Source organism: Echinococcus granulosus (assembly GCF_000524195.1).
Source record: "Echinococcus granulosus chromosome Unknown EG_S00002, whole genome shotgun sequence".
Classification (NCBI taxonomy): domain Eukaryota; kingdom Metazoa; phylum Platyhelminthes; class Cestoda; order Cyclophyllidea; family Taeniidae; genus Echinococcus; species Echinococcus granulosus.
This window is the reverse complement of record NW_020170382.1, coordinates 3,012,217-3,035,108: the sequence shown is the minus strand read 5'-3', so window position 1 is coordinate 3,035,108 and position 22,892 is coordinate 3,012,217. Positions and strand designations below refer to the sequence as shown.

The 22,892-nt window shown below is 39.2% G+C and overlaps 1 protein-coding gene across 1 annotated transcript; it reads left to right on the top strand. All coding sequences in view use genetic code 11, as the record gives it.

Annotated features, from left to right (window-relative positions):
- Window positions 1-819: 819 nt before the first annotated feature.
- EGR_00656 (Zinc finger protein) lies at window positions 820-22,688 on the top strand (the record flags this gene model as incomplete). The annotated part of the gene is made up of 10 exons (XM_024489905.1): window positions 820-978; window positions 1,020-1,480; window positions 2,472-2,553; window positions 2,744-2,863; window positions 4,346-4,519; window positions 7,560-7,802; window positions 12,891-13,007; window positions 15,228-15,335; window positions 20,574-20,873; window positions 21,846-22,688. 10 exons carry the CDS (start codon window positions 820-822, stop codon window positions 22,686-22,688), a joined length of 2,607 nt encoding a protein of 868 aa, XP_024355902.1.
- Window positions 22,689-22,892: the final 204 nt, after the last annotated feature.

Below are 22,892 nucleotides of genomic sequence, written 5' to 3'. Positions count from 1 at the left end.
TAACAGGAAAGTTGCATTAAAACCACCAACTTTAAATGTCTTTTTTAGAAAAATTAAATAAACGTGCATTGTGCACAGAGTCATATAAAATCAGCCGAATCTAAGACAAACTTGGCACATATCGAAGGGCGGACAGAGCACGTATCCACGCATACTCCTCAGCTACTTGACAGTTCTTTAAAGCAAGACAAACATTTAACAATGTGACACATGTTATTCTGCGGAACGCGAATTTTGTGGATCAAGATCTTGCCTTTGCCTTCTTTGCTACTTCTACTAGGATTATTTTGCTGCAGTAATGTATGCCATTTTGGGTAAGTAAATTGCGTAACTTCCATACTAAGTGCCTTAAAACTGTTTAGGAATACTACGAAAATATTTCCTCCCTGCTTTTTTTTACATATGCTTACAATTATCCAAAGTTTGACCTTAGAGGGTAAAGCAAAAAAATCTAATGACAAAAGCTTGCAATGAATTAAGGTTGGTTTTATCCTTTTTTTTCTAAAAATCAGTGAGCAATCTAAATGAGTTTTGATATATCGTACTAATCTTACTGGTGTAGGCAGCCTACAGTTCTGCTACACTGGTCCACATATACATTGAGCGTCGTAGATTTGCACACATGATCCGAGTTTTGCAGGATACTAGTGCAAAGTCCGCAGTATAGGCGATTCTGAGAAATCTGACTGCTATTTAACACAAACTTTTTCCTTCTAGCCCACTAATTTCAATGTTTCTGGTCCTACTATGAAATGGAAGACATTCATCAACAGGTCAATATTTTTGAAGTAATCATTGCGTTTGTAGATCGAATCAATCATGAACAAGGTTGCAATCTTACCTGCAACCGAACGTCAGTTGCTTCTTGATAAAATAAAACGTTCCGTCGACCAGACGGAGGCAATATGTTCTGGCAAACAACTTGACATAATTCCCAATTTATCGGACCATAACCCAGCTCCCATCGGTCCTCCTCAGGTAGACTTTAATATTTTACACCTATTACGTTCCTTATTCAGGCGAAGATACCACCACAGTCCAAGACACCTGCAGTAACGTTCCAGAGAAAAATCAGCCCTTCAGCTAGGAGACGTCTAGACACCATCGGCACTGTCACCTCCGTCACAAGCGCGGTACCGGGTAAACCGCAATTGACACTTGCCTGTCCCGTGTGCGATCTGAAGGCTACTAGCTGGCAGAAGTTCTCTCACCATCTCCACACTGGTCACAATCAGTCATCAGTAACTTCGGTGTGCCGGCGCTGCCATGGTATGTTCCGGAACCACGCTCTCCTTCTGGCACACGAATGTTTTCGCTGGGGACGCACAAACCTTCCCTGTGCCGCTGTCTATTCCTCCATTGAGGATTCGCCTATCCTCAACGACTTCGGCTTCCCCCGCGAAGGTGTCTATCTTGAACGGCGTTGTGGGCTTTGTCTCACCTCAGATGTAGTTTACTCGAATTTTGAGCAGTACGAAAGGTAGGTTAGGTATTTCTATTTTAATATAACCTAGTTTTCCATGCTTTAAGTCGTTATTTGTGTATGTTGTTTCTGAAACATCCAGAATAAACTGCATTAAAACACTAGTTGCCAGCGTCTGTGATGCGTTGCAAGCATCTTTGGGGAGTCTGAAATGGAAGCTTAATGTACATGTAGCAAATATCTAAATCATGGTCATTGTGATGCAGCTAAATAGTCACCATTTTCGAAGACAGCAAATGTTTTGCAATGGAACGCATTGAAAGACCTCGACGGCATAAACTTAAGGAACTGAGGTAGATTCTTTCGGCAGAGTATGGTACAGTGAAAGTATAGGACTTCGAAATATGAATGGGAACTCATGAAAGCATGTAATTGGAATCGGCTATTCATAGAAGTGGTACGGAGCGTATTAAATCCAATCGAATTTATAGTTTTGAAAGTAGTATGACTTGACTTCAATGAAACAATTCATACGTCTGAGTGGGTTGCTTCCTAGTCAAATGAATGAAAGCAATTTAATTAACAATGAAAGCGACTTACGAAAATTCGAGTGGCGAAGTTAATCTGCCCTCGTCCAACCATTCAAAAGCAGTCTCTTCACCTCACAAGCGTTGATTGCTTTTTCGTTGTAGCAAAGGGATTTGCCGTATTTTGACCTCTTTGGTCATTGATGAGCCATAATCCAACTAGAAGTACATTCACTGATGCAGAGTTATTGTTGCCTGGTATCTAGGCTTTCTAAAATTCGCTTCGAAACCTTCTTAGCGTGAAACATTGCATCTCGCATTGTTATTTGAATTCCTAACATCACTTGAAGTTAATAAGAGTAAGAATTAATGGAAGGCTCTGATGAAACACAGTTACTTTAATTCATCGAAGTCGTTTATGCACTGAAGTGTTTTTTCGTGAAAGGGTTATTATTTGTAAAACGCAATGTATGAAGTGGAATCTGCATGCTTGCTGCCTGATATTAGTTTCTCCTCTTTAGGCATAAGTACGAAGAGCACGCGGAATCTGGTTCAAGGGCCCCGATTTGTGATATTCAGCGCCCTCAAAATAAGAGTTTTCAGGTATGCTTCCTTTAGCTTTTTAGGTATTCGTGGGTGCTACCTCTATCAACGACAGCGCATCAGTAGACGTCTTCTTATTATTCTACTTTAAAAAATAAGTAGGCACTATTGGTTACTAAGTGCTTTTCAAGTTTAGTAAAAATTAGCCATTTTCTTCATTTACGATAACCGTTGTGTTTCGCTTTAATAGGCTCCAGCTAGTGCTCTGCTTGCGAGCAAACCTCGTCGAAGGGCTAAAAAATCGAAATTGGAAAAATTGGCCACCTTCCAGAAAGATGGGAATCACAGTTCCCCAGACCCTGTTGGGGAGGTAATTGAATTCTTTATGGCTTTTGTTGTTAGTGCTACGCCTTTTCTATCAGTGCTGGTTCTAAACATTTATTGTTAAATTTTAATCGTCCGATTGCATTCATACTCTCCTAAGTCCAATCGCTTTCCCAAGTGGCGGTGAAGTTCGTTATGAGTCGTATTTGTACTTTGAATTTAGATTTGATAAGGCCATTTTCCAGTGGTACACCTTGTAACCACAGCGTTATTTTCAAAACTGTTCTATATTTAACCTTAGAGGCTTAATATATGGTTATTATCGCCCCCAAAATCCATTTTATTTACGATGACTTCCATTTGACTATCGTTTTTCACAAAGTTCCCACTTCATCCTCCCATCATTTCTGGTAGGCAAGGCCTTTAATGCTTCTGCTATAAGTTTTCTTTGATCCTCAAAAGCAGTGCACAATCACGGTGATAAAAAACTGGTTGTTTTGAGGACTGCAAGGTACGACTGGTTAATGCATGAAATCGTTCCCTTATCTCTTAGTTGCTATGGTGGCGCAATGTTTTTTGAACTCCCTCACCTCTATTGACTTGAATTTGATTGGATTTGAAAGTTGTTTGTCCTCCCACAGTGCAGCTTTCATTATGATCCGTGCGGAATCGTATGTGTCTCATAGAGAAGGAATTTCGCTTAATTTTTTCTTCCACAGCATAATAAGGGACAATTTTGCCAAATGGAATAGCACGAGATTTGGGACATAGGTAGTTAAGATCCGCATTTGTGTAGAAGTCAGTTACTTCATTGTATTGTGAATTATGAAAACTAGTGTGCGGTATATTAGCGGATTTATTTGAAAAGCGTACAATCGGATTTCACTTAGTGGCACAAGAACGTCTGACTGTTAGAGGATCCAGGTGGTTGCTAAGGCATTTGAAATTCATCATAAAATTTTACGATTTGACCTGTCACTCGGGTTACATGCAATCACAAACGATGTCGCGATGGAATAAAAATCTTATGACCATTTAGGTCTATGTCATTCAATAAGTTGATGGTAGTACTGACACCCACCAAAGCCCAGGAGCTGTCATTAGTTTAGATAATTATATCTTAAAGGCTCAAGGCAATTTTTGCTGCTGCTGACGCATATTTTGAGACGGTTTCTGCAAAGAACATCTTCGTAATAATTAATGACAATTTAATATACGGAAACTAACTGAGATATGTCGCATTTCATACAAGTAACTATCATGGAAAGCTCATAGATGATAGGACATATGCTAACGAGATTTGTACCACCTGGATAATTGTATATGTAATTGATATTTTTGAGATCAAAATGTGTACAAAATGTGAGCTTTGAATTAAAAGATGTATGTTCGAAATAGTGCTATTTGTACACTTCGCAATTGTCACAAATAGCAATGAGGGCTAAATTAGGATGTCTGAGGCTGTGTTCTCAAATGTTATGCATGTGAAACTCGATTGCTTCATCGCTACTCAATCATTTTCTTACAGTCAGCGCCAATTGCTGCAGAGGAACGCGGTACGCCCTCCGTTCAAGTTATGATGGCACCCGCCCCCACCATTTCCACCACCCGTGTCTTCTCCTGCCGTGTCTGTAAACTCTTCTTTCGGACACGTGATCGCCTCCTTCGACATGAGAAGACCTCTATTGTACATGATCGCAGAGTACGTTCACTATCTCAATTTCCGATTGGCGATTGTCATGGTCTAGTGCATTTGGTAGCCAATGCACCAAACTCGATTTGTATATTTCCCTATGCATAATTGTAATGTGAGAATATTCTGGCCCACTTAATTTGGATTTGACAACAAAGGCATTTTGCTAACAATCCTACTTTTAGTTTTTCACTGTGTGTCGTGAGTTCATTGTTGAGTGTAGTAAATTCAATAACAGTTCTCGACTCTTATTTTTTTATCCTCATTTCAGAATCTCATTGCAAAGGTTTCCGGTAGCCTTTTTTTCTCAAACTTTATTTGCTCTATAAAACTCTGACTCGTCCATCGCGAACAACGTTGTTTTCTCTAGCTAATTCTGTCGCTATAAGCAAACAACCCCACGATGTTTCGTTAACCAACTCCGCAAATATTCTCAAACAAGACACTGCTTTTGTGCTCACTTGTGCTCATCGTTTGTCTTTGAATGACATCTAATGGTGCTGAAAACATGCTAAGAAGTCATTTACTTTGTTAGAAGAAATAAAAGGTGGTTGTAATTAACATTTCGTATGATTCGTGGAAAAAATTAGTGATAAACCCACACAGTAATGTACAATAAGAAAAAAACTTGGAACAGCTCATGGAATTGTCAACTTTTAGAATAGTTTTAGTGATGAAATTAGTTTCCGAGACAGGTTGAATAGAACGTCTTAAACTCACTTCGCTATTTGAAAATCTGAGTCGGTGATTTTAAGAAAAATAGCTTTTTGAATCTCATTTCCTTTTAAATAAATTGTTTATAAATTCCAGTGATTTTCTACAGAGCGGAATACTGGAGACTGCTGAATACTGAAGTTATTCTCATTGATAATTACCACATGATAATTTATTGTGGTTTGACCTTATCAATGCTTCCCGTGGCTACAAGACGGCTGGTGTCAAAAATGATTAATCAAGATGAGGGAAATCCGAGATTTGCTTAAACCTTTAAAGACCTACCGGATCACTTTCGTTTGAATCATTCTATGCAGGTGCAAATTTCTTGCTTTCGCAGCACGGAACGATCCTTTCCACCGAATAGCGTAACTGCAAAATGCGCAAAAGACCATCCAAAAAGGACATTTCATGCAGATTTGTTGATGACCACTACAGTGTATGAGGGTTATTCGGTGAATGCATCGAGTTATATCAATTCGGGTTATTATTAAGCTTCTAAGAGACTTTGCAAACGTTTTATGTCAATCAGGCAAGCAAAATGGCATCATTTACGCTGATGAATGATTGAATCAATTCCTTTTTGCGTTCACCCTATTTTAACCGAGAGAAAACACGTTTAGTGTTTCAAAATGGAATAAAGTATCTCATTGAATAGCTGGCCCTTTACTTCAACGCTTGATATATTCGTAAAACGTGTTCCACTGCTGTTGGCCCTTGGGATTCCCTAAAGACGGAACTCCCCATTACATTACTCCTCTTTTGTCGCAGTGTATTGCCAATTTGATCCTTAAAGCAATTATTTAAAACTAATAGCAAAACTTCCCATGTATTGTAAAGAGAAAGTTGCGTTTTGTATTCTGTTACATTTTGACTGCGGTCAGTTGTCTTTGGTGATGAAAAGTTCGAAATTTTGTTCTTTACCGGAACTTGCATTTGAACAGGGAGCAATTTCATTTTGAAAGTGGTTTGCACCAAAATAAAATATTCATCAAAAGGTTGGGTTTCTTCTTTTGATAAGGCTAGCTCTTTGGAAATGTTGCAACACTGAAAGAAAACAAAATTGTTTATCGTCTCATCCTCTTATGCATATTCTATATCTTAGTGATTGTGCCATAAAAGAGCAAATAATGTTCCTAATTAGTAAAAGATAACTAAAAAATTGACAACTGAATGAAATGAAACAAGCAAGTCTAGGTAAACTTGCATATATTCGCAAAATTCGCAGCTTTCTAAATGCTTTTACGTTTTTGAAAGAAAAATTTCGGCTCATTTTGTCAGTGTTCCTGGTTGAATGAAAAGTACTAATGTTGCAATGTAATTTTGATCGTAAACCTGTTGGCGCTGTTCTGAAAGTTTGGCTGGGATGCAACGTCCTATCCAATTGTCGGGTTATGCACAATGCCTGCTGGCATTACCGTCAAATTGATTCTCGGTAAGGTAACTGAACATTTGAATTTGAGTTCGGATAGCGTGGATGAGTTTGTGATCGCGTGGAATCCGGATTATTCTTGAAGACATTAAGGTTTGCTGTTCTGGTAGCATTTCTATTATGGCTGGTAAAGGTGGTGGAGGGTCGATTGCGTAAATGAAGTGAAAAAGGTTCCATATCAATGGTGTGCAGGTCAAATTATAGAAGACTTTTCATTCTGTTACATAACCCCTCCCCTCTTTGTTTAAGTGGCATCCTCGGTGTTTCCATTGATCGTTCTTTTCTGTGGTTGAACGTATTGAAATCGCTCTTGGAACACGGAAGGTCGTACAATCATTTCCCACATTCATTCCATCTTTTCACTTTTTTCCAATTTAGTGCTGTTTCATCGGCTTTCCGATCTTTTTTACACCTTGGGTGGGCATCAGGTCTTCTGATAACACTCATAACTCAATATTGTCCCACAAATATTTGGTCCTACGTTTTTAAACCTTCTTCTTTTGCCTCATCACTGGTTTGTACTATTTCGTTGAGCTTAATAATCCTTCGAAGGTCCAGCTATCTAAAATAGATGCCTTCCTGCTATGACATCTTCACGCAGTGTAGTGCCTTGAAGAAATCGTAATGTGTACGCGTTTGGAAGTAGCTTTATTATAAAAGCATAGGTTGTCGGAGTTGAGAGATTGGTAGCACAGAGCACCTTATCGTGAGGGAATATTAGGTCGTGCTTAATTTATTTTAAATTGCAACAAATTTAATTTTTAATGACGTAAATAGTGAATCCTCTGTCCTGTTGACTAATGGGGTCGGCATTATTTAAGGGCGTAGCGTTTTAATTCAGATTTCCTTTACTTGTTATGCAAATAAGGTGGAGGTTTAAACTAGCCCATATTTTTCTCGCAGCTGAGTCGGTCGAAACGCTTTAAACTGGCGCCGGTGCCGGAGAGCGCGTTGGGTCGCCCTTTCGAGTGCGCGGAGTGTGGTCTAGTGTATACACGGAAACACGCTTTAGAGCGGCACGTTGCGTTTGCGCACAATGGTGAGACAGCCTTCAGGTGCGAGTTCTGTAGCTTCCACGCCCTTGATCGGGCCAACTTTCGCCAGCACATGTCCCGTCATTTCCATCTGAAGAACTTTGCTTGTGAGGTAAGCTGCAGCCTTTTCCTCGTCTTTTCTGTGGTGTGTCTGAATCGTCTATTTTTATCGTTACTACCATCAAAGAGCTAGTTCGTTTGACTTTCTTGTGAATAAGGATACATTGAATATAAGGAGAACTTTTCTTCCATAGACAAAGTTGGAATTCGGAATTTCATCCAATCTTTGAGATTAACTCTTAACGCAGCCTTTGTGAAATACATTTGAGACTCGATAAATTTTGTTGAAAAGGTATCCGCAGCTGTTCATTTCATTCGTACCTGCCGCGTAAATTACATTCTAGCCACACGGAAGGAAATCATGATAGATTGAAATGCATAATTAGCATTACAAGACAAAAGTACGCAGAATAGCCACTTTGACAAACGGAAACAGACTATTAACAAAAATGGTTGTGAAATGTCGAGTTTAGAAAATTTGCCATTTATCATCCTAGATGATAAATGTGGTATAATTTGTTTTAGATACGATTCTAAGGACGCGTCTTCGTTGAAAATTAAACTAATTCCGATTCGTAATTTTAAGCTTGACGCGACTCCGTCTTAATTTGCAGCTATGATGGTCTGCAAGAACAAAAAATGCTTGATTGTTTCGCTTTGCATATGCCAAACCCAAATCAGGTGATCTTAAGGCCTTGCTATTTGTCCCATTCAGGCAAGTGAGATGCGTCGTACTTGGAAAATCCGTGGCCTATGTTCATGCTATTTTAAACTGCTGTAATACATTTTTATCTTCGACTAATAATGACGGCAACGGTATTAATGTCACTCTCATTTGGCAACAGTTTTTGCACAAGCGCCGGAATCTCCTAGGTGTGACACTTTGTCTGTTTATGAAAAAGTTCTCACACTCCGTTTACGTGATTATACCATGCAACTCGGATTGTTACCTCCGCTATAGATTTTTTTTTTTAAAAGCGCTCAAAAGTTTAAAAACGTTTTGCTCATATGATCATTGAAAAGTGACGCCTTTACGAACGATGTTAACAGACTTTTATCTGATTCTCGTCTATCTACTGTTGGAATGAATTCAGATGAATGCCGAAGTTTCTGTGATGAATTGTGCACTCTCTGAACGGGTAATTGCTTGTGCAGTCTACCTAGGATAATGTATGCGTTTTTTGAAGAAATACTCGCATTGTGTGATGATAAATTCTTTTTAAAAATCGTCCCTTTTTTCAGTTCATATTCATTTGGCAAATTAATTCAGCAAAAGTTCCAACATTGCTCATTACTCCGCAGGTTACAAATTACACCTTTTTCGGGTGAATCCCATAAATATGCTAATTTCTTATTGAGTGACGAAATTGCAAATCAGAATTTAGTTGCATGCGTTAATTCCTAACAGCATTTCGGCAATAATTGGCGGTTTGATAATGCCGGAATGTCTAACTGGCCGTTGTATCTGACAGTGTATGCACAATCATTTTGTCGCTGTCAAATTGTGAACCTTCAGTGTTGAACACTATTTAGTACGCTGTCCCACTAATTTGCCACCCTTTTGCGTTTGCTTTCTAGTTTTGTTTTTTTTCTCCTCTAAAAATAAACTTTAAATTTGTCTTGATTGCGGTGTTGATTTTAGGTAGAATAATCAATTCTCCTTCGTCACACCTTATATTTTCCTTTCTTTTGATTGGGTAGGTTCGATGAATTTCTCCCTGCGTGAGTACTTACGAGGTCACCCTTTTGAATTTCAAACTAAATTCTAAAAGCCAGTCAAGTTAATCTTTTTTTACCAAATGATTATCAATAACAGTAATCCTCAAATATGTGGTCATTGTTGTTGATTTAAGGTTACATTTAATTTTTGTAAAGCAAATTCAGTAGGGTAACCTTTCTCTCGCGTCATCTTTCTAATGATATTTACGAAAACGCTTACGGTGCCATGGTTTTGTAGAATAGCACTAATTGAAGCAAAAAAGTATCAGCAGTAGTGAAAACACTTTGGGAATTCGTTTAATCATTCATAGCTGTTTTCCATGTTCCAAAGTACATGCTTTTTGCATGCCCCCTCCTTCATCAACATTGAAAGTGTATAAATGTTGCTTGACGCCAATTTTCACTTAATTTGATTTCTGTCACCTACGCCCACGTCTCAGCCTTTGGCCATTGTAGTCTCTGAGATGTGCTGCAAGGAGTTTATAAATAACTCTTTTAACGATGCAAAACATGAAAGTTGGACAGCACCATCGGAGGCGTGCGTAACCAGTATGAAGATTGGAATAGAGCGAGAATAACTGTTATTGTGTCTTTTGAATCTTTACTCGCTGTATACATAAAGGGGAATAATTTATGCTTTTACTGAGAATGGATATGCTGAAAGCGGATTCATGTTTTTACTCGATCCTCGAATTGTAGCCATAACTACGTGGAGGCATGCTTTTAATTCTATTAATATCTCAGCCTAAGTTTCTCTCCATTGATAGCAATTTGTTTGATCAAATAAGTATGAATCGGACAATTAATAGACACTGATGTTACCCGTTTGAACATGGGAAAATCTCAATATGTACCAAGAAATCCTTCATCTTGCCCCTTTTCTAAACATCGTGTCATTTATGAAGTAAATTCAATCATCTAGGGGTAAGCTATTTTCTGGTGACATCTCGTAAATGGCGGCTCGAAATCCTACAGGACAAAGTCCCAACGGTAACGGTATTCACTTTATACCTTTTTGATATAAAATGGGAAATTTTGCAACTAATTTAGGAATGGAAGGCGATTTACTGTTTTATGTAGATTCCCTTCAAGAACTTGTTTTTCTACCCATTTAAGGCAAATTTCACTAATTTGATGCATGATAGAAATATAAATTGCTTTATTCTATCCTGATATCTATTATGATTGCACATGACCCATCTCATGCGAAATGGGCACGTTCAAATAACCACATGTATTTCCCTTGGGAGCCTTTTTTCCCAAAACGCGCCTGCAAAATTCACGTTTTCTTTCCCTCTATCTTCTGCCAACGAATCTCCTGCCTCTTTTTCTGCAGCAAAAGACTTCTTTTTGTCCCTACTTCCTCCACCAAAACCACTTGCTAGGGCGTTGTAAGGGGGAAGAAGTTGGGCTAAGCCTCATGTTTCCTGAGGCACTTTCTCCTAAATAAAATATGCAGGAGAACATTACTGCTAATTCTTACTTTAATCAATCCGTTCCTTTAATGTGCTTAGTGATTACTCTACCGATCCGAAAATCATTCAACACTTGTACCACAATTTTCTTGCAACGAATGAATGGTCTAAGACCATGCACATCACCTCTGAAATATTAGTATTTTTGACATTCTTTGGAGACTAAATGATTTATTATCTATTTTTAGCTTTTTGCCTTTGAGGTGATTTCTCATTCAATTTTCTCAATTTGCGTTACCTTAAGTCAAATCGGTGTATGTGGGAGTGTGGGAAATGCTATGCTTGTGATGAATGTAGTACAGAAAGGTTATGAGTGCCAAATGTGAATGACAGCTTAAAGATGTGTTATCAATGGGAGAATGATTAATCTATTGATAACTTTGGCGTATTCTATAAGTGCTTGCTAGTCAAATTACAGCTATTAAGTATGCAACATTCTTGCGCCCAGTAGTGGCTTAGCTTGCTCCGGCAATTTTTAATCATGAATGCGTAAAATGTCACGGATTTCTGTTTACTTCCGTACTACAATTCACTAATCAAATTATTTTTACGATAGTCTTTTATTGTGTGGCTATTTACGCCCATAAAAATAGAAGCTTTTAATGAATGCTGTCGCGTTTACCAGATTTGTGTCATCAATCCTAATCCTAATGCTTATTAGTCCTTCCAGGTTCCAGTGTTCTAAGCTGCATTTATCAGCATGGACTCGGAATAACTTTAAAAAAAATGGGGCCAAATCGTTCGTTTTTCCCTTATCATCGTTTGACTGCTACGGTGGCAGCTTGGTAGTGTCTCATTCCTTGGAAGGCGTCAATCTTTCCGAAAATACCATAGGTAGCCTCCCTTTGGTCAATCTCTGACTCAAGTTGTTCTGACTCTTAAATTACTGCCTTGCAAAGTAGGCTCTCTCGAAAACCCCTCGATTTTGGCATTCTAATAAAGTAAGCAAAACAGTTTTGACCCGAAAGTGATCTTGCTCTTGCAAGCCTCTTAGCTTGACTGATTTGTTTTAGCAACTTCTGGGTCACACCCAATTAGTTCGAATCACTATTTAAACTTCAAGCACTTTGTTTTACCAGTAACTGTGGAGGTAGGTTTCAACAAATCAGCATACTTAAGAGAACTGGAAGATGTTATGTATGAACGAATGATCTGATGAAGCGATCGTAGAATTTTTAACTACTCTGCAACGGGGTAATTTATGTATCTTATGTCACGATGAAGCAATATTTTGCGATCATCTTATCCAATGCGCTTTCACTGTCTTTATACGCTCGCGACAGTCCTGGATGACTCGTTTGTATCCTCATCTGGAATACTACTTCATGATCCCACTTTAAATGTTTCTAGTTTTTAAAGACATGACTTAGTGAGATTTGTGCAAGGGAGCTTAGGGGGTGGTATGGAACTTGAATTTCCCCTGATGATGTTAAAATATGAATCAGACAGGAACTGACCTTTTTATCAATGGGCCCGAGGGTAAGCGAAACATTAGTGTAGATGGCTGGAGCAGTATGCTATGACACTAATGGTGGTAGCCGTATTTCGGAGATTTAAGAACTCAAGTTGGTAAATATGTCATCGAATCCACTTTACTTACCCTAAATGACTTCTACTCGGATATGTAGCTGTTTTTTATTTTGTTACTACTTCAATTTCGCTCAGATGCCTATCTAGTCACATTTTAGCTGCTTGCAACGTGGAAGGATAAGTGGCTTTTAAATGTTGCTACTAATGCAGTTTTGACACATATTATTTTGAGGGTTCTTGTGCGGACGTCTTTAAATTGTTCAAATCTTGTCCTACTATTGCTTGTCAACATTGTATAATTCGATATCGGAGCAGTGGCCAAAAGTAGATGCGATTTTAATGGCGTTCCGGTTGCCAACTGCTGCAGGTTTGGATATCCATGGCAGTTACCTCCCCTCCATGTCGTTTTGGCGTAGGATCCAGCCACCGAAATCAAAATTGCGGTTTGGAATAGACGTACCAACGCTTCCATCATCATAGCCTCCGGATCGTTGCTGAAGTTGAGGACCATTAGTATGGTGGCCCAATCTCAGGTGATTGCAAAGACTCAAGCGGTTAAATAGATAATAGTGATTTACGACGCTCAACTAAAGATATGCAAATACATTATATCGAAAGTGTCTGAACTTGCATACTTTGGACCACGTACCGGTGCGAACTTAATGGCTTCCAACCGCGCTGCGATGCCGTACGAGCTGTGGTGTATGCAGAAGTTAATATTGGCCTGTTTACAATGCGGTGCGCGAGACAGCCCAACCGCCCACGGGCATGCACACACCGGGATCTCCCACGCGTTGACATTCGGTGATGTCAGCTCGAAAGTAAAATTATTACTTTCGTGGAGTTGGGTTTTTTTGCACTAAACGGAATCCAAGGCATTGAACAGTTTATTAGGATCCCAGGAACCGTACATATGACTGGAATTTTGACGTGATTCCATTTTGAAGCTTCGCTAAGTGGTTTCTTAAAATTCTCGTTTTTGAAAGCTAATAAGTTAAACGCGTTTCCCAGATTCACTGTAGTCGAGTTTTTAATTTTTTAAGGTCATCTTTAAATACGATATGAGCTTTGCCTTTCAATACTAACCCCTATCACTACGTTGATAATTGTTGGGATATGAATAGGATTGCTCGTGTCAAATTACTTTCCAAGGATACTTTCAAGAATAAAATCGCTAAAGTTTTTTCACTAACTTTATCCGTCGCTAGAGGAGTTCATGTTCTTATACCGTCATTTCTGTCCATACCCAAAGTGTGATTTTTCGAAACATTTACCTGGATTAAATCAAATTATCTTCATGCAGGATACACCTTTGGTAACTGACTCCTGATAGGAATGTTCCAGTTCATCCATCAGCATGACTTTGGCTTCCGGTATTTTAAGGGTTAAGGACATGTAGCTTTAGTATTTTTGTAAAAATGGATTATTCCTGTATTACTTTTAAGCACAGAGAGTCTCTCCTATTTTGCGGTAATTTTCGTGTTAGCCGTTACATTGGACGCTATACTTAAACAACAGGGTTATTAGGCTACCACACTCAATTGTCAACTATACACACCGGGCACTGCACATTATCTAGTGCCTGAGCTGTTAGGCGTACATCTGGCACTTTATATTTGTATTTTGAGGGAAATGAGAATTGAGACAAATCTTCCCTAACTTTCTGTACATATTTAAACCGTTAAAAGCTGACACTAATTGGAAAAGTATTTCTGGAAGGTCATCTAAAGGACACATGTTTCCATGTGTGACGTTTGCATCACACTCGTGACCCTCAACAACGAAGTCATCGTATTTTTTTTTGCTCTGGTGGTTATAAAATGACAAAGTTCTAGAACGCGCTTCTTTTCAATTGATTCGTTATCTGCTGTCAATGATTGCCTCGAGTATATTTTTTGGAAGTGATCTAACAAGATCACTTTCTCATTCGTTCTTGTTCTTGAAGCCAGCCTGGGAAATAATTCATTTGATTTTGTGATAAATACTCAGGCAAACTTCATTTATAAAAACATTTTGGGAATTTTCTTCAATTTCAAGTTGCTACATGTAGAGGTGGATTTGGCAACTTTTAAATGCCATAGTCTATCACAGGCCGTAACAGTAACTTTGAAGGTATCGCAAAATAAAAAAATTAATGTCCTCCATCTTTTTGGCATTCTTGCTCTTACGTGAAGTTGTATTTACTTGCTGGCTTTCGAGGTTTCACCAAAATTATCGTAATCAGTGGCGCCGAACGTTCAGTGCTTAGTTCTAATAAGGTGAGCTAAATGTTTACTAATGCCAACTTTTTATGGTCGGGACTACAGAGAGCCTGCTGCCATATTTTCAGTACAATACGGAGACGGTGTCCTAGCACTTCTTCTGTTCATGTGTGTGACAAACACCAAGAGAGCAGCTTTTCTCTTAGGTACTTAGGTTCTATCTCTGTTTCATCAATATCGTACTCAATCGTGTATACACCATAGAATATGGCCACTTTGTATGGATGTAGCACATATATGCATGTATTTTTTAACGTCAGAAGTTTGAAAACCTTTTAAATTGCTAACGAGTTCCCACTCAATTGTTATTGAATTTAAATTTAACGCATGAGCCTTCCATGTATTTTCCTCCTCTTTCAGCTAACGTGATGTTTTAATAACTTACTGTTAGGAAGGTTCTATGTGCGCCTGCAAACACAGAGATTGCAGCATTGGGGGACAACAACCTCGCGTATAATAAGAAATCTGATTTGCTTTGCTTTGCCACGACAGCACTGCGATCACCGATGCATCACGAAGCAGGAGTTGGAGGACCACGTGCGCTTCAAGCACAGCGACAAACGCGACTTCAAATGCCCTGACTGTCATGCTACCTTCAAAGTGAGTCTCTGCTTCCTCTTTATCTTCCTTCCCTCGTTTCTTTTCGCCCTCCCTCCATCCTCCGCCAGTTGCTCATGTCTTTGCGGCCTATGCGAATGGAATTAACTTTATTGTTAATGCATAGAAGGGCTAGAGTGTTAGTAGCTGCAATGGCATGAGCAGAGTTATATGCTACTAATATCGGGGAACATGAAATCATTTGCGTGGTTTATCGAAGCAACAAGTTCTTTTACCCTGTGCTTATGGGAAAGCGCTCCTTCTTTTTCTACCCTTTGTAAATATTTTTCGCTCATCAGGTAGAATTGATCAGATCCTTTTAATCATCCGAAACAAACTTTTCTAATTCTGCTCGAAGGAGAACCTCTTTAAGACCTATTTTGATGTCACCATCGCTCGTAAGTTTATCATTTTTTTTTATTCCTTTTTTATTGGAATGAAATGGACAGTGATCAATTGATGCCATGTCCTTGGTGAGGTAGAGTCGTTCCTTTTAGCTGCAAAATCGTCTTTTTACATTGTCATATACCAAGCCGATATTCATTGCAACCGCTGAGCTCATATAAAATGTATATTTACGATGGCAGTTTATTACTCTTATCTTGTTTTACTTTATGGTCTTTACAGTCTTATGGGATTTGATAAATAAAAACACCCGTAGATCTCATTAATTATATAATGATTTTAGGCGGTGATTTTTTAAGTAGTCCTCATTATTAGGATTCCCAAACTAATTTATTTCAACTCACCTTTCCTGAAAATCTTGAGTCAATCACAAAAGTTATTTCGATTTCCAAACTGAACATCGCCAAGATATTTATTTTCTACATTAAAAATTAGCTAAAAGATTTTTTTGTGTGGTAGTGTTTTCCTATTCTACTACTTGCTTCCAAGATTTTCCTCTAGCCAATCCACTCTACTTATTTTCCAATTATGCCTTTTTTACAGTACAACAATGGTGAAGACTTATTTCCTGTAAGCTAATTTGAATGTAATCCCTTCCAAGTGCCACTCATTGGTATGGTAATAAAGGAATTCGTGTCTACTCCGTGCGCTTAACAGCACTGGTACTTCGGCTCAAAATTTTCAATTCTTAAGTCCTACCGAATGTACTTTGAAGCATTTCAGCCCGTAGGTAGAATGTTAAATATGTTTCTCTTCAGTTGATTCGTAGAATTCCGTCTTCTAATTTGAATAAATATTGAAGCATCCTGTCTTTTGCCCATTTCAGTTTCCTCGTGCTCCCAAGTGAACTGTTAAAAAAATTGTCAAACTCAAAGCTGTGGGATGCTTATTGCATCCGTTATTAACAAAACAACAAAGGCAAATGCAACCTTCATCATATTCAGGCATGTTACTCTTCAAAGCTAACAGTTTTTTGGATAAAATAGCTCATTGATGCGCACAATTACTTGAATACTTCAGGTTTTTACCCTGAATGAATTAGAAAGTGCACCCATTTGTTTTATCGCTGCCTTGCCGTAAATGTTCAAAATCTGATGGTGCTCCACTATTTCTGGCGAAGAGGTATGGCGTCCTTTCATAGGAAGGAGTCGCTAACTTACTAATGGGAGATTGAAAGGAAATCCCATGGATATACGCCCTTCAGGTGACAGCTGTTGAATACTTACTTGCTTGTATATGTTTATGCTTACAAGGTTAGTCCTATTAATCACAACATCCGGCACTTAGTGAGTCTCCTTTTCCCATTGTCTCTGGGACTTAAATTTTGCACATAATTCGATCTGATGTGACCCATCAGATGGACTATTTCGCATTCGCATAGACTGCTTTAAATAGTGTAGCAGTAGGGAGAGTTCAACGCATGTTTGGTTATCCATCTTGTTGTAACGCATTTTAATCTTGTCACAGCCTGCCATCGGGCACGATGTGCCTGAGAGTATGCGAATTACCAGTAAAAGCGCATCCCCATTAGATGTGGATTAGGTTTTCTGATTTACAGTGCATACTGGGAATTTTGAGTTTATCAAGTTGATTAAGTTGATTAGGGACATATCCCCATCATTCGGAGGTAAAATTTGTGAGTTAGCACTAATGATTTGTCCAAATCACATTAATCTATTTCTTGCATTGAGCCAATAAGGCCATATATTCGCGTTTTCTTTATGTCACAATGACCACATCCAACGTTCGTGATACTAGGCTTTCGTCTTCTAAACCATGGCATCTTTATTATCGATCTCTTTTTGCAGCAAGTGAACCCTTATGACCTTAGTCGCGATGTCATGGAGAGTTTCTGTGGAAGTATCGACAGTAGGACTTCTCCATGAATTTTCTCCCACTGTGTAGATAATTCATTTTAGTCTTTAACTGACTAAAGTGGTAGCATATTGGAATTTCGTGTTGTTTCCTGAAATTCAGTCATTCAAACTTTGTGCTTCAAAGGAAAGCTGTTCACTTCATCTACACTGTCGTATTCCGATTTTGTATTAAAGAAGTACATGATAGTAGCTAAACCGAAATTTTAAAGCTTCTTGATTCGACGCCATTTTTACTTGAGTTCCCAACCATAATGGACTTAAGCAATCGGTGTTCTGACACTGCATAACGTTTGAGGTGGTTAGATAGTAAACCGTAAACCAACGCTGAAGAATTTAAATCCTAATTTCGTTCTCCTTTCCTTAAACTAGTCGGCTAACTGTGTGAGTATTCGAACCCTTATCGAACAAGTTTTACCTTCAAAAAGCAAGAAATTTTGGAATTCTGAAGTGGACTATCTGTAAATCTACTTACTGGAGAGCTCAACAATGTTTTACAAGTATTTATCTCACCTTTTATTTAAACAAGAAAACGGCCCGCCATTGTTGGATGATCAAATCTTTAACATGGGAGGAGAAATGCGCACGGTGTGAAATGGCGGTAGGCTTAAAGCCCAGCACTCATGCATTGGCGAGAAGACCTATGGCACGCAGGGCAAAAACTACCCCACTTCTCTATTGCATGATTACGATGAGGGAAGGAAAAATATCTTGCCTTTTTAGCCTTCGCTTTATCTGCCCCTTTCTCGTGGTGTTTGTCCGTATATGCGCGATAAAATGTACTCGAATAATCGGCTTTAGTTCATTTGCATTTAAGATTGCTTTCAGTGCTTCCTGCTGAAGTTTCCAGAGAAGTATTTTTTCGGAATTCTGTATCAACTTTTTTGCCAAATTCGAGAAAATAACTATTTTTCTTTGAAATTGTGCGTGGATGTCTCCATAGAGGCTCAAGCATACTGTCGTCGAGTTTCCTTAAAATTATCTCCTGATAGGAGGTTTTCATGCTTTCCAAAAAACCCTTGCTTATTTTTTGGTGAGGTTTCGCTGACAGCTGATCTTACAGGAATTTTCTGTTTGAACCAATTGCTTATTATAACTTTCCTTTTTTTCCGGTTTCATTGAGGGTTTACTGTTTTTGTTGTGGTTTCTATTTGAAAATTGGTTTCTTAAAGCATATGTCTTGATAGCGTATCTTCAATTATTTCGCTAAATTTATATTGCCTTCAGTTTTATCTGGCAAATTGTTACAGTTAGAATAGACTATTAATAAGGGAGGAGGCAAATCTACTATTTCGTGTTTTAATGATACTGTAAAAATTTTTACTTCACCTGTTGTATTATCTACACAAAATTCGCCACAAATTATTGCCCTGAATGCAATTTTAGTGATTATTGTAGCTACATTCCGACGACTAGACACAGTAATCTATTTAATGAATCGCCTCTTAAATCACCCAACTGACTGGCACAGACGGCCAGTCAGAAATACGTTTTTGCTCTGCCTTTACATTTTCAAATTAGACAGAACCCTGGAGGCTTTCCTGACGAAAGAGTATGAGGCAAGCTTGCTGGGTATAACTCAGTAAGTGCTTGGCGCTCAAAATGGAGAAGATTTGCGCTTTTCCTTGCGTGCACGTGTTACAGATGACAGTTTTCACTGTTGGGCTCACTGTAGTGGTCCAACCGCTTTTTCCCACTGAAAAATGGACGAGTAAATAACAGGTAATACTCGGCCATGTTCTTCGCTTGAGCTCATACCCTTCACTATTAAATCAATTTAACCCTCTCAAACGATTGTTCTTTTGAAATTCTAACTTTTATAATTTTTTACGTGTTCAATGGCAAAAATTTATGTTTTATTCCATGGCTGGCTTGAAAACCTCTAATTTTACTCTTTGGTCGGTTATCATCAGTTCGGTCAAAAAATATTTCGTCCCAGTGAGCTAGCTGCAGAAAGCACATTTTCTTTGCATCTCTTTTCTCTTCGAAAGCTGAGTTATTTCTTTTGTTCCTTTTTTTTGCACCTCTCCTCTCAGCCGAATTATTTTCCCTTTTGAAATCCTCACCACGGTTGCGACCAAATTTCGATATCATTTCGTTTTCGTGATGCAAAAGCTCCTACTCAGTGGTAATGAGCGCTAACGGGTGTGGAATTGTTTTTTTCACAGAAAATTTTTTTTTAACAGACATTTGTACGATTGCGATTTAGATGAGAAACATTTTTGAATAATCACTTTATTGGATGAAATAAGTCAAGACTTTGTTCAAGTGTCTTCTATTTTACTAACAGCAAATATGGAATTCGGAAACGAGGTGAATAAAGACGGCAGTGTTTAAAAGTTGCACATGAACGAAGTTTTGATAGAATACCATTCCATTCGCTTCGGCTTCTGAGCCTGGAAAAATTTTTCATGTATGGAAACTGATAATGTGTTTTCATTGAAAGGTTACCCATTTTCCAAATTTACTTTCCGAGTATCTTTAAAACTATCTAATTAGCAAAATTTATGACCGCTGTCGCTATGAAACATAGAATGCTCTAATTTTCTTTATATTTAGCACCCATTGTCAATTTTTCCTTAAAATCATGCTATGTATCCCTGAGAGTCGGGAAATATTTTTGATGAACTGCGTTTCACGTATTGTCAGCTTGACTTAATTGTATTTATGTGGCGAATTAGATTGAAGTTTTCAGGGATTTAGAAGATTCAGCGTACAACTTCAGCTTTGTTGTTTATTTCAAGGCACTTCCTTCATTTGAGCGATTTACGGAAATTTGGGCCTTTCGCCTCCGAATCAATGTTTTCCACGCCTAGATTGAGAAGTAAATATAAAACTTGACATACTTTGTGGTACCATCCTTAGAAAAATATGCTGAACAAATAAAAATTCTTAACATCTTGGTGATAATGAAAGTACTAGATAGAGACGTCAGTAAACTATCTTAATTTACTTCATCTAGACTCCGGGGACTTTGAGTCGGCACCAGAAGACGCATACGAACATCTCCTTCCTATGCAATCAATGCGACGCTTCCTTCAATCGTATGAGCAACCTCAAGCGTCACAAGGACTCCGTTCACTCCGCCACCGGCGGCAATCGACGCGGACGCGGCAGACCGCAGAAGACCACCCGGCAGAAGCAGCAGTCAAGGAAAGCTGTTCTCCAGCATCAGCATGAGCAAGATCAGCAGTCACTGCCAGCGGCATCGACATCTGTGGCGGAACCGCTGTGGGACTACGAGGCTGCTCGTGTGCATTCTGTGAGTCCTCTGGGGATTGCTTTTTAGTGCTTTTGAGAAAAACTATAAAAGAATAAGTCAATTCCATCACCGAAACTGTTTTCACAGCATTATTAGCCAGCTCGAAAGTTGAGGTTTATAAATGCCGTTGCTTTCAAGTTGTGATTGATAATCTCAGGAACCAGTGGAGTACGAATTTAACTTTATGGTTAGTTTCTTTTTTGATTTGACCGCCTTTTGCTATTTTTGTTCACTACTTGCCGTACCCAAACGGTTATCTCGACCACCGAGGTCTTAATAGTCTTATGTTGGTCTGTCCACTTGTTAAAAAGAGACTTTTCAAAGTGCTGAATGGAACAACCTTTAAAAGAAGCGGTATGTAATTTCTGTGCTGGACTGAAATGTTTGGTAATTTCATGTATATCTTACAGACATGGGATTTTTAGTGGCCAATTTTCCATAAATAGTTATTGCTACTAATAAGCGAAGCTAATGCGAGAAGTTGTTATCGTAGCAAAAGTAACCGTTCCCCTCCCTTGGTTTGGAATGTAACCATTTATTGGACAGGAGGTATTTTAAAGGTTAACTTCCTCTACAAAAACTTTCTGCCACCTTTAGGATCGCTACAAGGTATTTAAACTGCTTTTTATCTGTTTGCTTGTGACAATATTTATATTGAAGGTTTGAAGGTTCATCAGCTTCTGATGTATTTTTTTTTTAAAAATACAGCTTTACGAAACATCGTCCCTGAATTAAAAGTAAATAACTTCTGCATCTTCAAACGGCGGTGTGTACGGTAACATTTCCCCCGTTCGGCGAACTTTTTAAAGCGTCACTGGCACTGGTGATGCTGCATGTGGTTTTTTTGCAAAAGATTATTTTCACCTTATCAGACATGCATCCTTGATTAATATTAACTTATTGAAAAGTGGGCGATCTTGACAGCCCCATTAAATAGAGCGTTGTTAACTTATTTTAGCTGTGTTTTTTTAGACGACGGGCGATCAACTTTGCACTTCAGTGAACACCACGAGTGGGCTAGAGCCTGTCTATGTAGTCGCCTTCGAGACAGAGGTGGGGTGGATCCCAGCCACAACCTCTCCTGCCACTATCACCGAGGCGAGTCTCGTCATGCATCACCCTCCACCGCCGCCGCAACCACCGCCTCCACCACCCTCGCACACTCTTGCCGCCCCACGCGGAGACACCGTGCTACCCTGCGTCAGCGACTTTTTCTCCTCTTTCCTTCCCCCCACCTCCCCTTCCACACAACTTGACGACCATACTGTCCCACCTCCTCTGCCCCCACCCCAAGCACCGTCAACAGCGGTGGCAGGAGTGGCATCTCACCCATCTACCACTCATCTTTGGCGCTCTGACGAAGATGTCGATGATCTTGGTACAGCCAGCGCGGTGCCCGCAGACGACCTCATTTGCGATTTCCTGACTTGTGAGGTGGTCGGAGCTGAAGAGGATGTGGAAGGCACGGGCGGTGTCGGTGTTGGTGGCAGCAACTTTTCCGTTGGCTATCTCATCGGTGGAGGTGGGGCTGACGGTAGTGGCGGTGGTGGAGGGGGTGGAGGAGGAGGGGGTGAGGAACTGCACACCTTGCCGCCTTCCGACTGTCTCTCCCTTGTGCCTATCGTAACTAGTGCTTTTGAGGAGACAAATACTACCAGTACCAGCGTTGGTGTTAATGTTTCCACCACCTTCCACCCCTTCTGGAGTGTATCTTGCTCCTCCGCCTCCTCTTGCACCCCTGCTGCTGGTGCTGCTGGAATTGTCCATGAAGACTATTCGGGTTTCGAACAACAGGAAGTTGCAGACAGCATGTGATGGCAGAAAGCCTGTTTCTGTGTCAAAATTTGTTTTATTAGGTAAACGATGTTTACTTTGTTTCTGTTTTTTATGAGTGGGATTTGAGAAAGCATAAAGTTTCGTTAGAGAAAATTACGACTAACTTTTAACCAAGGATATGTGACGTTTTGGCAAAAAATGAAGAAGAGGCTTAAATTGTAAAGATTTTGTTTCGATTCTTTG